Source organism: Nannobrachium achirus (genome assembly GCF_963921795.1).
Source record: "Nannobrachium achirus genome assembly, chromosome: 3".
NCBI lineage: Eukaryota > Metazoa > Chordata > Actinopteri > Myctophiformes > Myctophidae > Nannobrachium > Nannobrachium achirus.
The window spans coordinates 35,583,500-35,598,492 of NC_137812.1; the positions used below are offsets into that span (position 1 = coordinate 35,583,500).

A 14,993-nucleotide genomic window follows, 5' to 3' on the forward strand; every position below is an offset into this window, starting at 1 on the left:
GGTCCCTGCTTCATCTCTCTCTCAACTAAGGGGTCCTTGGGCTGAAAACGTTGAAGACCCCTGCACTAGAGTCTATATTGATTACCTGAAACTAGGGATGGTCCGATCAGGTTTTTTGGAACCGATCACCAAGCACCGATCACAAAAGTTTGATCACCCGATACCGATCAATCACCGATCCGATCAAGTTATTATTTATATTTTCTAAATGTTAATGTTTTAACTTTAATTCATTCATTCACTCATGAATTCATTTATATATTTGCCTTATAGTTATTTACCAGCATTACTATGTATTTATTATCATAGCAGTAACTAATTATTCCTTCAGCACTGTGGAAATCAATACCCCAAAATGGCCTCAAGTGGGCATACTGAACGGCTGGTTGATCGGATGCACCGATCGGATCGGATCGGTGAATTTACCTTTTGATCTAAACCACCGATTATCGCCGATCACGCTTTGATCGGCCCGATCCGATCCATTGCCGATTGATCGGTAACATCTCTACGAAACCCCTTGTTGTGTTTTGGGGTTATGAATGTTACAAAGTTTTACAACTGTGGCCACAGGGCAAGGGAAACGGATGAACCTTCGTGTCATGCTCTCCACACCTGCCGTCAATTCCGGTTTCCTTGAATACCTGAAGGTTCTGCCACAGGGCTAAAATGCTACCAGCTTGTTGATTGTTCAGTGTTTGGCCAGTTTCTACCTCAGGCCCACCAAGTATTCTGCCAGGCTGTCCACGCTGTCCATCCCTGGGATACTGCACACTTCCACAGCCTGGTAAATATAAGAATACATCAAATTAAAGACCCAGTGAAATGAAAATTACATTTTCACACTTTTAGAGCTTATCCGTGGTAATCATGTGGGCATTCCTAACACTAGATGCCAAAGAAATAGAAAATAATTTTTTTGTGTGTATTTTTATATCAAAAGTCCCTAAATAGCCCATTCTTAATTATTTCCTGTGAACAGAAACGTGTTGTATGATGACATAGACAGACTTTTTGAATATAAATGAACCTTTGATTCCCATTGCTGCACATTCCTCCAAACCTGATTTTAATTACAGAGCTACTCCATTTTGAATGTCATTCAAGATGACGTCTATGTAACTATGTATTACTCATTGTAAACTTAATGAGCACATTTAGAATGTATCTGTAAACATTAGAGGAAGGGTGTAGGCTGAAATGGTGAGGGTGGGACAATAGAAAAAGGGGGGGGGGTATACAATTCACAACATTATACAAGTTAAACAGATGATGGATCATGTGACAAAACACTTACCACTGGCTGCTGCTCAACCACGAATGGGGTGATGGTTGGGGTGTTGTAGCTGTGGAAAGAGGGTGGTAGTTGAGCCAGTGGGCTGGGCATGGCAGTGTGCTTAAATGAAATCATAAAAGTAACAAGAAAAATTACACCAGCTTGTAGATCGGCCATTTTTTATGCCCATATATGGACATATATATTGTGTCAGTTTAACCAGTGTGGTTGCCGCGACACGAGTAACACTTGCAAATTAATTACGTCCCTTTTTATGCCCATATATGGAGATCCCTGTCCTGATCATTTCATCAATATTAAGCGCATATATGGGAATGCCCATATTTGGTAATGCCAATTTTTTTGTGAAACTGTCGATCCAACCAATATGCCCAGAAAAGGGGACAAGGACTGAGAGACAGACACGGACGGACGGACGGACGGACGGACGGACGGACGGACGGACGGACGGACGGACGGACGGACGCGTGTCTGACGTCTCACAGCACACTGTTGCTTCTACAGACAGGGATCTCCATATATGGGCATAAAATGGATTGTATGTATGATGTCAGACGTCATAGGACTTTCACATAACGAGTAACCGAGTAAGCATGTCTGTGGCCTCACAGCACACGGTTGGTTCTACAGATTCCAACTTTTGCACACGGGATTGCTCAGATTTTTGTCTACGTTCTTAGCTGCATCCCCTGCCGTTACTGTACTTGCACAATGTACAGTTGTATGAAACCGCCGATCCAACCAATATACCTATATCTCCATATACATGGATATCCATATATGGGTATCAGGGATCTCCATATATGGGTTACTGGTCCGATATATATTAATAATGAATTCCGTCCTTTGCTAATTCTGTCCTGTGCGACCTTGCCCTCTGCTTTTCATCCTTAGGCGTCTTACTGGTATATTTTATTTATATCATTGTAGTATTTATTTAAATTTATTTTATTTTTACATTTTTAGACCTATGGACTTCCATACGTGTCCCCAGTGGCAAAAATAAATCGTCGATAGATAGATAGATAGATGGATAGATAGATAGATAGATAGATAGATAGATAGATATATGAGTGATATATGAGTAGTGGCCAACAATCAAGGCAGACGGGGAGAAGGAGGGAGTGGGAGAGATCTTGCTGTCGACCGCTGATGGAACATGTCCTGGGTCGTCTTCCTCATTTGTTGGAAATATGACTCCAAACAGACAGCGTTCTAATGGCCTGCGGGCCAGCTGCAATAAAGAGCCACACATATTGAATGCACACTGGGAGCATGCATGAAGAACCCGTTCACACAGGTTCTGTGTGTGTGTGTGTGTGTGCGCGCGTAGTGTTGTTGTTGTACTGTAGGCTACTGTGACTGTTTTCTCTCACATTCTTGTCCAAAGAAATGAACAAATGGATTAACGAAATTCAGATTCAAAACAGCCTGCTCAATATTTACTCTGCCTGTCTCTCTCTGCATTGTGATTTCTCCTCTCCAGAGAGGGACTACACCAGTCTATGTGTGAGGCAGCCAATCGGCCGGCTGCTGTTCCGCCAGTACTGTGACACCAGGCCAGAGCTCAAGCGCTGCATTGAGTTTATGGATGCTGTGGTAAGACTACACTGAGTTTGCATCTTCAACATCGCTCTCTCCCTCTCTCGTATATCCGGACTTTCACACTTAATCGCATTGCCGCTAATATGCCATATGCCTTAATTTCATGCAGTCCTCTTTCACCCCTCCCCTTTCTCTCTCTCTCTATCTCTCTGTTGCCCACCCCCGCCACGGGACAAGCCCATGTCTGGGCCTGCAGAGCTTGGGGAGGGGGGTGGCGTGAGGGGCCCGGGGGGGGGGGGGGGGTGGAGGGAGAGGAGAACAGGCTTTTGGTGGATTGCCTGGTCTTGGCAGCGGGGGAGAGTGGTGTGTCGGTGGGGGCCGGCTGAACAGGGATTTGGACTGGCTGTCAGTGAAGCGACCCCTCCCCTTCCTCTGTGCACTCTCTCCATGAGGTCAAGCCCACGTCATAGGCAGATCCCCTGAGTGAGACAGCAAACACAGGCCCAGGCTTGTGTCAAGGCCCCTGGAGGTGTCCAAGAAAGGAAAACAGGGGAGGGGGTCATGCTTATTTAATAAGAACCTACATTAGTCTCACTAGAGCCAGGACGACACGCACGCACGCACGCACGCACGCATGCACACACAGCTTCACTCTCATTCTCTCATATATGCACATAAATGCGCAAAGGAAACCTTTCAGTACTTGGGCCGTTCGTTCATGCTTTGGCAGTGATGTGTGGTGGACTGTTAGTACAGCTTAGGTCCATTTCTCCTCCGCCAGGGATATTTTCTAACAAAGCACACCACAAGGCATACTTCAGACAATCTTGGTAATATTTGACTAAAAATCTCAATATTTAGTGATGGTACGTCTGTGTGAAATATACAGCCAGGCAGATGACAGAGGCAGCAGATTAACATGGTGAACAACACACATTTTCTGTTGATCAATGAATGAATGGATCATTTGTTGAATTGTTGAATTGCGACTGGAGTTATTGCCTTGGCGCTGGCATTATTTCTGCTCTCTGATTGTCTGCCTTTCCTTATCTTTAAAGGTAGGTAAGTGATATTGTTTTGTTAAATGATGCGTTAAATAGCTATATATTTTCATAGTAACCATGTAGTGTAGGGTGTAGAGTAGAGTAGAGTGTTTGTTCATTAACAGGGGTCTCTCTGTCTCTATAGCTTTTTAGTAAACAAAAACAGCCTTTTCATTTTGGGATACCAATTTGAGCCAAACAGGAGAGATAACTTAAATTAGCAGACCAGACAGAATTGAAACTCGAGCCCTATGACATTGAAGCTGATAAATGGGTACTCTCTCCTGATTGGCTGAAATAGTAAACCCACCTGAAAATGCATTTTCGGTTTATAAAGGGCTGGAGAGCTGGGGAGACTCCTGTTACTGAACAAACGCTCTATACCAATGATTACTATCAGAATATAGAGCTTTAAGCATAAAAAAAAATAAAAAAATACACACCCCATGAAGCCTTGAATTCATGGAGATTTTTAGTTTTAGTCGCTTTCCTAAGACAATAATTTGATGACCAGCGGAGAATCAATGGAGACTCTTGACGGTCATCAAATTATTGAATTCCATCAATTCAAGGCTCCATGAAACGAGTAATTAAAAAAAAAAAGACGGACGGGGGTCGCGGGCACGTTTTTGTGGATCCCTTTTTTATTTTCCTAGATTTTGTTTTTAATTATTATAAAAAAAAAAATCTGTAATTTCATGAAGAAATCAAAGAAAAATCTAAGAAATCCCATAAATTAGAACACAAATGTTTAAGAAGTAGTGAAAATGGCAAGATCTACTTTTCTCACTAGTTTGGGTCCTTGGCAAACATTTATTTTCTCTTTTGAGTCTCAAGCTAAAACGTTTGGGAACCACTGACTTGCAGTACCCTACCTTTTTTTTTCCTCTCACACTTTTCCCACTTCTTTCCTGGTTCTTCTTCCCAGCTCTCTGACTATGTTTTATTTTGGCCACTGGCTAAATGAGCAGCTTCCCTGTGTATGTGTGAGCAGCGGCTAAATGAGCAGCCTACCTGTGTGTATGTGTGAGCAGCGGTTAACAGTCTGTGGGCCCTCTGTTGACAGGCAGTGTACCAACTTGCACCTGATGAGAAGAGGAGGGACTATGGACTGAATGTTTTAGACACATACTTCAATAACGGGGTGAGAGACACACACACACACACGCACACGCACAACGTGGGGGGGCTCATGTTGCATATGGTCGTTGTCGGGTGGAAACCTTGTATGTCCAAGATCGTTCGTTTTGTATCTATCATTTTAAAAATGAACTAAACTAGTGAAAATAGCAGATCTACAAGCACACAGGCGTTGTGTGCTTGTTGATCGGCTGTTTTGTTTTACACCAATGTTGACATTGGTTAGAACAAGTGTCCAAATAAATTTAAAATATTATCAAATTATCTCGTCACCCACTTTGAAAACCCCTGTTCTAGTACACAGTAAAACCCATTTACGATTGCACTGTAACATCAAGACTAAACAGTTGGTCAGAACTACCTCTTGTATAATGTGCCTTACTGTACAGTGCCGTTGGCTGTAATGGAAAACTGCCCCGTCTAACTGTGGCGATGTTGTTGGTGCCTGGTACTTATAGAAGTTCATATTACAGCATGGAGGAGAGGCTGAACCCGCTATTTCTGCTCACCTTTGACTAATCAGCACCCTCCCCCCCCCCCCCACACACACACTGTTCCTCTCCCCTCTCTGGTCCTCTAGTCGGCAGCCCATCTGCCAGACATACCTCAGGATGTGGTGGTCGGATGCCGGGAGAAGTTGGAACTGACTCCCTGCAAGGAGCTCTTCAATGACTGCACCAAGTAAGACGACCTGCACTTCACTCACGCACGCACGCACAAACGCAATGGTTTCGTCCCGAGTGGCTTTAAGTTAATTTAAGGTCCATTTGGGTCACACTTTTCAGAATTAAAAGTCAACACTGAGGATTTCACTGTGCAGGAACATATGGGTCCTGTCGTGGTACTTGTGGTTTGTAGTTTGTCCTTCCCATTGGCACGGTTTTCTTTTACTGGTGTGTTCCACATAGCTTACCCTGTCACAGTAATGATGATGAGCCAGCTGACACCTGGAGTGCAGAATCATACACAACACTCTCTCTCTCTCTCTCTCTCTCTCTCTCTCTCTCTCAAACACACACACATGCACGCACTCACACACATGCAATGGGCGAATGCAATGGGAGCACTGGGCAGCGAGGGCATCCGGATGGCTGGCATGAGAACAACAGCTGCCTCAGTGTTCCCCATTACACACACACACACACACACACACACACACACACACACACACACACACACACACACACACACACACACACACACACACACACACACCACACACGACACACACACACACACAGGAACGGGAACACACACACACACACACACAGGAACGGGAACACACACACACACACACACACACACACACACACACACACACACACACACACACACACACACACACACACACACACACACACACACACACACACACACAACCGAAGGTTAACACACACACACACACACACACACACACACACACACACACACACACACACCCGGAGGTTAACACACACACACACACACACACACACACACACACACACACACACACAGGAACAGGAACACACACACAGGAACAGGAACACACACGCGCACACGCGCACACACACACAGGAACAGGAACACACACACGCATGCGCACGCACGCCTCACAATGTCCAGGTGTGCGTTGGGATCTTGTGCCAACCATACTCTTATCTGTTTTTGCAATATATACAACTAGCGAAAAGCTTTTGAATTTGCTTTTTCTATTCCATAAAAATATACCTTAACCACTTTCAAACTGGTGACCATATTTGGGGCATGTCATTATATGCATATTATAATGTGAATTGCGTAGGCAATTTACTTTTTATTTCTAACGAATAATAAATAAACCCGATCTACAAGCTCACAACACTTCATGATGTGACGCATTGTGAGCTGTAGATTGATTGTTTTCATTATGAATACAGGCGTGGCTTGAGATTTTGACTTGCCCATTGGTGTGCTATGGGCACAAAGGTTTGAAAATCACTAATTTAGAGCTTCCTCAACATTGTAGATAGTATAATGGTAAGAATAAAATATACAAAATAATATGATTAAAAAGTCAAATTATGCTAAATTGAAGAACAAAAACAACACAAAACAATATCAATATAAATAGTATATATTGACAATAATGTACAATCTGTGGAACATGAAGCTCAGACTATCTGCTTGGATCTGGCCCTGTCCCGTGCAGCATGCTGTGCCTCGCCCCAAGTTTGCCGTTTCCAGCTCAGAGGTCACAGTTCTCGGCCAGGTTGTTTTTAGTTTCCTCTTTCCAGGTGGGGTCCATCTCTCAAGGCTACTTTAGGAATTCAGTCCTGGTCCATTGTGAGGACATGTCTAAGCCATCTGAGTCGCCAATGTTTAATTTCCCAGCATCGCATCGCGACATTGGAGATCTTTTCTCAACAAAACGTCTTCTGGAGACATCCATTGTGGAATGCATTGATCTTTTTCATGTTACTCTCAACCGCTCACCAGAATTGTGAGCCATACATCAGAACTGGCTTAATATTACTTTATAACAGTAGGATCTTGGTTTTTGAGCCTGTATTGCTTGGATTTCCAGATGAAGGCTTGCAAATGTGCTGCGAGGTGTGCTCTCCCGAGCCTTACACTGATGTCCTGGCTGCATGCATTGTCCATGCTGAGGAGACTTCCCAAATATGTAAGCTCCTTGACATAATGGAGAGAGTTACTGTCCACAGTGATCTGGTGCATATGGTGTTGAGTTCATGCACATCAAATGGGTCCTTTAATTTTTGGTTTACTACAATTAGTTTTTTTTTTTTTTTAATTATTAATATTTCAAAACATTCCCAAAAAAAGCTAAACATTCCATGAATAAAAAAAGGCACTGATTAATTAATTGATGATTAATTTCATGAATAATTAAAGAGCCATGAAACAGAAAATCACTTTTTCTATAAATATATATTATATCAATGAGTCACTTGTGATAGGGAGCAGTGATATGGTTCAATTTGCCCATAGGCTTGGGGAATGGGGATTCAGAGATTTCTGCTGTCTCTGTAGCTATTTCTGTGCACTTCCAGTTTCTAGGTCGAAAAGAAATATTTCGCGCCACTCATTAAATATTAGCTCACACTGTTCTATTGTGCAATGTGACATAGCTATGACGTCTATGATATCTGACATCATCATACATACATTCCCTTTTATGCCCATAAATGGAGATCCCCTCTGTAGAACCAGCCACTGACATCACTGTAATGTCAGGGGAACCAAATCCCTTTTATGCCCATATATGGAGATCCCTGTGATGCCAGGGGAACCAAATCCCTTTTATGCCCATATATGGAGATATGGAGATCCCCGTGTTGCCAGGGTAACCAAATCCATTTATGCCCATATATGGAGATCCCTGTGATGCCAGGGGAACCAAATCCCTTTTACGCCCATATATGGAGATCCCTTATGTCATCAATATTAACTCTCCTACTGCCAGATTATTTATTTATTTATTGGGTCTGGCGCCATCAAAAAGCGGCTTACCTTTGCGACGTTATAGTAGATAGACAGACAGACATTTATTTATTTATTTATTTATTTTTTGGTTGTGCAATAGTGCACTTTGGTCTGCCAGGCAGCAGAGGGCGGCGTCATGCGAGAATGAATGTGAATTTGCCTGTTATGTGTTGAAGAAGAAGAAGACCAGTCACTGGCCACAGAGCCTTACAGACGGAGGAAATCAACAAGGAAGTGAATTGTTCTCCGTTGATCTAACGCATAATGGATTTTTTACACCATCACCGCGGAAAATGTGTTTACAGTAGACGGCCGCGCGACCCCTCATCAGCTTACAGTCATCAGACGAACGAACCGAACGAGCGCCGTATTGGCATCGAGGTTCTGTAAAAAATGGGGCGAACGTTAACGTTCAAAGCGTGGGAAGAGTTAAGCCCATATCTGTGAATATCTATGGGTACCAGATGTCTCCATATATGGTTAAATGGTCCGATATACATCACTGGCCAGAAGACCAAGAAATGGTGCAACCTCGCCCTTTGCTTTTCTTCCTTAGGCATCTTACTGGTAGGTAGTTTAATGAGGAATGCAGTATGGTGGTAGGTAGGTAGTTATGGCCTTTGATGTAAGATTTTCACTTTCTAGGATAACTATATTTGCTATTCCCAGATGATGCCCTTTTAGGGTACCCCTCATGCCCATATATGGAGATCCCCAGGCTTTACTAATTAACATAAGTTTTATGCCCATATATGGAGATCATTGTCCCAATGTCATCAGATATATGGGCATAAATGGACACAGGCAAACTAGATGGGCTGTATGGATATCCAGATGTGTGATGTAAGTGTTTTATTCCAAATGTGGCACCCCACAGACATATTTCCAGAAACAAAATCCCTTTCATGCCCATATATGGAGATTTCTGATGTCATCAATCCCAGGCCCTGTAAAAAACATGGTTGCTATGGTAAACAGTTGGTTGCTAGGGTAAACAGTTGGTTGCTAGGGTAAGAAAACATGGTTGCTATGGTAAACAATTGGTTGCTAGGGTAAACAGTTGGTTGCTAGGGTAAAAAAAACATGGTTGCTGTGGTAAACAGTTGGTTGCTAGGGTAAACAGTTGGTTGCTAAGGTAAAAAACATGGTTGCTATGGTAAACAGTTGGTTAGTAGGGTAAACCTTCAATGATTTTGACATCTTGTTACTAATCTGTCGGTAGATAATGCCGGTCTTATATAAGGGTCATTTGTGTACGGTGTGATGTCATACTGATGTCAGCAGTGTTACAGGAGATAAGCGACCAACAGTCGCTTATCTCCCGATTAGGGAGTCTTACTGGTTTAATATAGAGTTGTATCAAGGGGGGCGTGGTTTCATTCTGCCCTCGTTGTGGCGTCTCGTTGTGTCTTTCAGAGCATAGAATGTAGGGCTGTCGCAGTGGGGCACTTGTTGCTTAGATTCGGCAACTCCATGTTCTATAACCAGTTAAAATGTGCAAGTATTTTACAAACAAGCTGTCTGAGCTTTTATCCATGGACTGAGCTTTTATCCATGGACACACTTTCTCCAGCTCTGGACTGTTTACCACGGAACCGAAGAAAAAGGGACGCTAAGCTATCGCCGATAGCTATTTTCTGTGTGTGTGTGTGTGTGTGTGTGTGTGTGTGTGTGTGTGTGTGTGTGTGTGTGTGTGTGTGTGTGTGTGTGTGTGTGTGTGTGTGTGTGTGTGTGTGTGTGTGTGTGTGTGTGTGTGTGTGTGTGTGTGTGTGTGTGTGTGTGTGTGTGTGTGTGTGTGTGTGTGTGTGCTGACAGTGCGCGCGCACACAAACAACGTCCACACACGAAAAATAGCAGATCTACAAGCTCACAAGCCGAGCTAAATAGCCGTAGAGCCGAAACCAACGTGTTTACATGAGAAGCTGCTGCTGCTACGGCTATTGGCTCGGCTACGTAGCTGATATACAAGCTCACAACGCGTCACTTTCGCGACGCGTTGTGAGCTTGTAGATCTGCTATTTTTCGTGTGTGGACGCTGTGTGCGTGTGCGCGCACTGTCACGACGCTCGCACACACACACACACACACACTACACAGAAAATAGCTATCGGCGATAGCTTAGCGTCCCTTCTTCTTCGGTTCCGTGGTAAACAGTCCAGAGCTGGAGAAAGTGTGTCCATGGATAAAAGCTCAGACAGCTTCTTTGTAAAATACTTGCCCATTTTAATTGGTTATAGAACATGGAGTTGCCGAATCTTTATACTTTTTACACCTCCAATGGCTGGTTTTAAAAAAAATTCCGAAATGGAAACAGCAACAAGTGACAGCTTCGCTCTGTCTCTCTGATAGTTCTAACACAATGATGTGCACGCATTACTCCGCCCCCTCCCCCCACAACAGCAGATAACCACGCCTACATTTCAGATTTCTTTTCATGTTCTGAAATCCCATAAAACAAATAAAGAGGCGGGGTTTCTCATCCCTTTAAAAGACAAATCTAAGAAATTACATAAATTAGAAAACAAATATTTTAAGAAGTAGTGAAAATAGCCGGTCTACAAGCTGTTGTGAGCTTGCAGAACTGCTATTTTCACTAGTTTGGGTCTCGGCCGGGCGAACTAATTTCTCTTTTGGGTCTTGAGCTAAAACATTTGGGAACCACTGATACAGTATACTGTACAGTACATGTGTTTTCCATGGTGTGCGATCCACATCGGGCAGCTCAGAAAATCCCAGCAACTCCTCGACCGGGGCCATGCCCTCTCACTGAGGACAGAGTTTACCCACAATCCCTCAGCCTGGATAAAGGCTGAATTTCATGTGAAACGCCGTCCAGCCACAGAAAGGCGGAGTGGGGATTGGTTTTGGGAATGTTGGGGCCAGCCTCTGCTCTGTCCCTGGACTCTTTCTGCGGAATTCCAGAGTCTCCAAGTGGAGGTCTCTGAAGGAGAGGGAGTGTCGTTTATGACAGTGTCAGACTCTGTGATCTCAGCTTGTGATGCTAGAATGACAGCGTGTGTTGGTTGAAGGTCAGACAACCTTTTAAGGCAGTGGTTCTCAACCTGTGGGTTGGGACCCCCAAATTATTTTGGGGGGTCCCCAGATGATTAACATTGTTTTCTCACTCAACAGTAAACAAACCAATATAAAATATAAGTGTATAGAGGGTATCTGCACATTTCTAAAGTGACAATTTAAGGACTTTTAAGACCCTTTTTAGAGACTTAAATTGTGAAAATAGCTGATCTACATGCTCACAATGCCTCGCGTTGTGAGCATGTAGATCTGCTATTTTCACAATAGAACCGTGTTATACAAAATATAATGCCTCAACTCTTAAAATTCCAGGTGCTTGTCTGGGTGGTGGGGGTCCCCAGTTAAAATATGATTATTTTGGGGGTCGTGGCCTGAAAAGGTTGAGAACCACTGTTTTAAGGGACAGCTAGCCATGCTGATCATAAAGTGTTATGGCGAAAGATCCAAGCAAAAAATGATTTGCTTGGGATTAAAACATAGTTTTAACACAGAGTAATCTTTTTGACCAAAAGAATTAACTAGAGGGCTGTTTAAGTTGCCGAAACCACGTATTGTATAATTGGCTGTGATATTGATCATATCAGTTTGGCGTTAATATTGACACTGGGTTACTTGGACATATTCATTGTGCGTGTGGGATGGTGGGGATGGCTTTGTAATAAGTGACAGTACGTATGTAATCTCTCAAGACTGATTCCACTCTGCACCACTGCTCTAAACATGTAGTGTTGTTGTTAGTAAAAATATACACATAAGCACCCCGGGAGGAAGTAAACTAAGAAATGTGAGGGGCCAGTTCCTGTTTCTACATAAAAAAGGAGGTGGTGCACCCATTTATACGGAATGGGTTCTCAGATTGGTACAGTACGTATGTGACAAAGTTAACTAAGTGCAGTAAGTGCACTATGATAGTGTTTTGTTTGGGAAAAAAGTTGCTGGGCGGTTGTGGTTAGTGTAGCCAAGACACTAGTGCGTGCACGCACGCACGCACGCACGCGCGCACACACACACACACACACACACACACACACACACACACACACACACACACACACACACACACACACACACACACACACACACACACACACACACACACACACACACACACACCCTTCAACCCGCTCGCTTTGGCCTCTCAAATGATTGGTCCATTAGCCAAATTTATACTAAAATTGTACAACCTCAGTGAAAATAACAGATGTTCAAGTAAAAACGTGATGCAGTGTATATCCCACAAAGTCCCTCACAAATTCACAAGATGTAACCTTTTTAGTTTTAGGATTTTACTGCATGTGCATGGTCGAAAAGGCTCTCATGTCATGCACATGCAGCGCACTGTAGAGATATAGCTACTATGCAATGATCGATCTATCTATGTGTTGTATTCAGTTTACCGCGACTACTGCCTCCGTTGTATTTGTGCCTCCCACCACCCTCCTTGCACGGCTAAACAGCCAACCAGAGAGCTCAACCCACCTCTCCACCACCCCGCTGCCCGACAGGCTCAGTCGGTGAGCAACACCTCACTACAACTGATGCCCCGACAGCCGACACGATCCTGTACACCTACACCAGGGGTTTTCAATGTGGGTGACGGGGACACTTAAATATTTAGTATCATTTTAAACTTGAAGTACAAAGTTATTTTCAGTCAGTTCTAACCAAAATGGCTATTATCTTAACTTTTTCCTCGCAGATCAAAATTTCACTATAGTTTAGAACATTTTATAGATGATAAATACAAAATGAACGGTTTTGGACATACAAGGTTTCCACCTGACAATGACGATATGCTATAAATATACGTGCTGGGAGTGAAAATTATAATGTAGGGGTGCCTCGGATTAATATTTATGGGGTGCTCTGAGACAAAAATGTTTGGGAACCCCTGATGTACACACCACCAACACTACCAACAGATTTACTACTTATCAATGCCGACATCAGTTGGCACTTTTAGGAGCAGTGGGTGCTATTAACCCTTCTTGTGCCGATCCCGAACAAGTTCGGCTTTTTTTCAATACAATACAAATTTCTTTTTGCTATTATACTTACCCTGAGCTGCTTGTAGAGACGTGGGTGGTCCTGGCTCGTCCTACGCTTTCCAACGAGCCATTCTACGTGGTCCGACGATTTATTCCATTGAAAATGGCCAGATGCAAAGTTTAGAGCCCCCCAATTTTTACTCCATCTATGCTGTCAGCGGTGCGACGTATTCCGGGGTGACGATCCCGAACTAGTCCGTCTTTTTTAATAAAATGAATTAATTAATCGGAGGCCTCGCCGAAGCCTCCGTCTAAATTTCCTCCAGGCCGCCAGACCGTGCTCTGTTTACACGGCCCGTGAGAGGGTAACGCCGCAGAATCGTGCCGCAGAATCGCGCCAATACATACAATCCAATACATTCTCACATCTTTAGAGGTCATTTTCTCTGAACTGTGTTCCTATGGAAGCGAAAAAGTTTTTTTTGCGGCTAAATAGCCCCAAATCGGGCTTCTAAAATGAGTGTTAGCCTATAGCCATCTTGTAGCGCTCTTCATGCGGGTCACTTTCATTCCACTAGTCAACGTGAAATGAAAACTGACTGCTGCGTGGGTCCCCGTATGTAACAGCAGTGGTCTGTTGGGTAATGTCTGGCACTTTGGCGCCCTCTTGTGGCCTTGGCACGCAACTAGTTAAAGAGGGCATTAAGTGTCTTGCGCAAGGAAACCTTGACACATAGACCAGGTCTGGGGGACCTTCTGATTCCCAGACAGCCCAGCTACCCATTCAACAAAGATCCAGGTGTAAAAATACCCGTTCCTGCACCGTGTACAGTGGGCTGGACCGCAGTCAACTGTAAAACTATTTAGTCTTGTTAAACTTGTTTGGTTTTGGAAAGCCAAAAAAAATGGTGACTTCTTTTGAAGTCTGCTTCCAGCTTAACTCGATTGGATTGCTAGAGACTGGCAAAAACATGTGAGAGACCTTTAAATGAAAGAGAGATGAGAGATAAACAGAGAGAGGTCAGAGTTGGGATGAGAAAGAGAGAGAGAGAGAGAGAGAGAGAGAGAGAGAGAGGGATGGGCAGTCCACAAAGTAATGGAATGTGGAATGTTTTTTTTTAAGTATGATGAGAGTGAGAAAACTGGAAAAATGAGGAGATGTGGAAAGAAGTAATGAGAGCCCGAGCAAGACGGGGGTGGGGGGGGGGGCAGTGTGCAACATGCACAAACAGAGAGAGAACAACACGCAGGCACGTGTTTTTGCATCGTCAATAAACACATCCATCAAGATGCTTTTGAATGGAATCCCTGTAACAGTGGCATCAGTTCAGAAAAAGCTATAGGCATGATACATTTATTTTAAGAAGTACATTCTATTTTTCGCCCATTTCTACGGTTTCTTGGGCTGGATATGGCAGCCTGGAACGGTTGTTCAAGTGCAGCTAAACGTGGCATGATAGTAAACGTGCCACAATTAAC

General features: G+C 43.6%; 1 protein-coding gene across 1 annotated transcript in view; it reads left to right on the forward strand.

Annotated features, from left to right (window-relative positions):
- The window catches only part of LOC308281685 (G protein-coupled receptor kinase 4-like), an 86,187-nt gene that overhangs the window by 46,761 nt on the left and 24,433 nt on the right, over positions 1-14,993 (forward strand). The window contains 3 exon segments of the mRNA XM_080721931.1: positions 2,784-2,896; positions 4,952-5,029; positions 5,606-5,706. Of these exon segments, the coding sequence (XP_080578057.1) occupies positions 2,784-2,896; positions 4,952-5,029; positions 5,606-5,706 (292 nt within the window).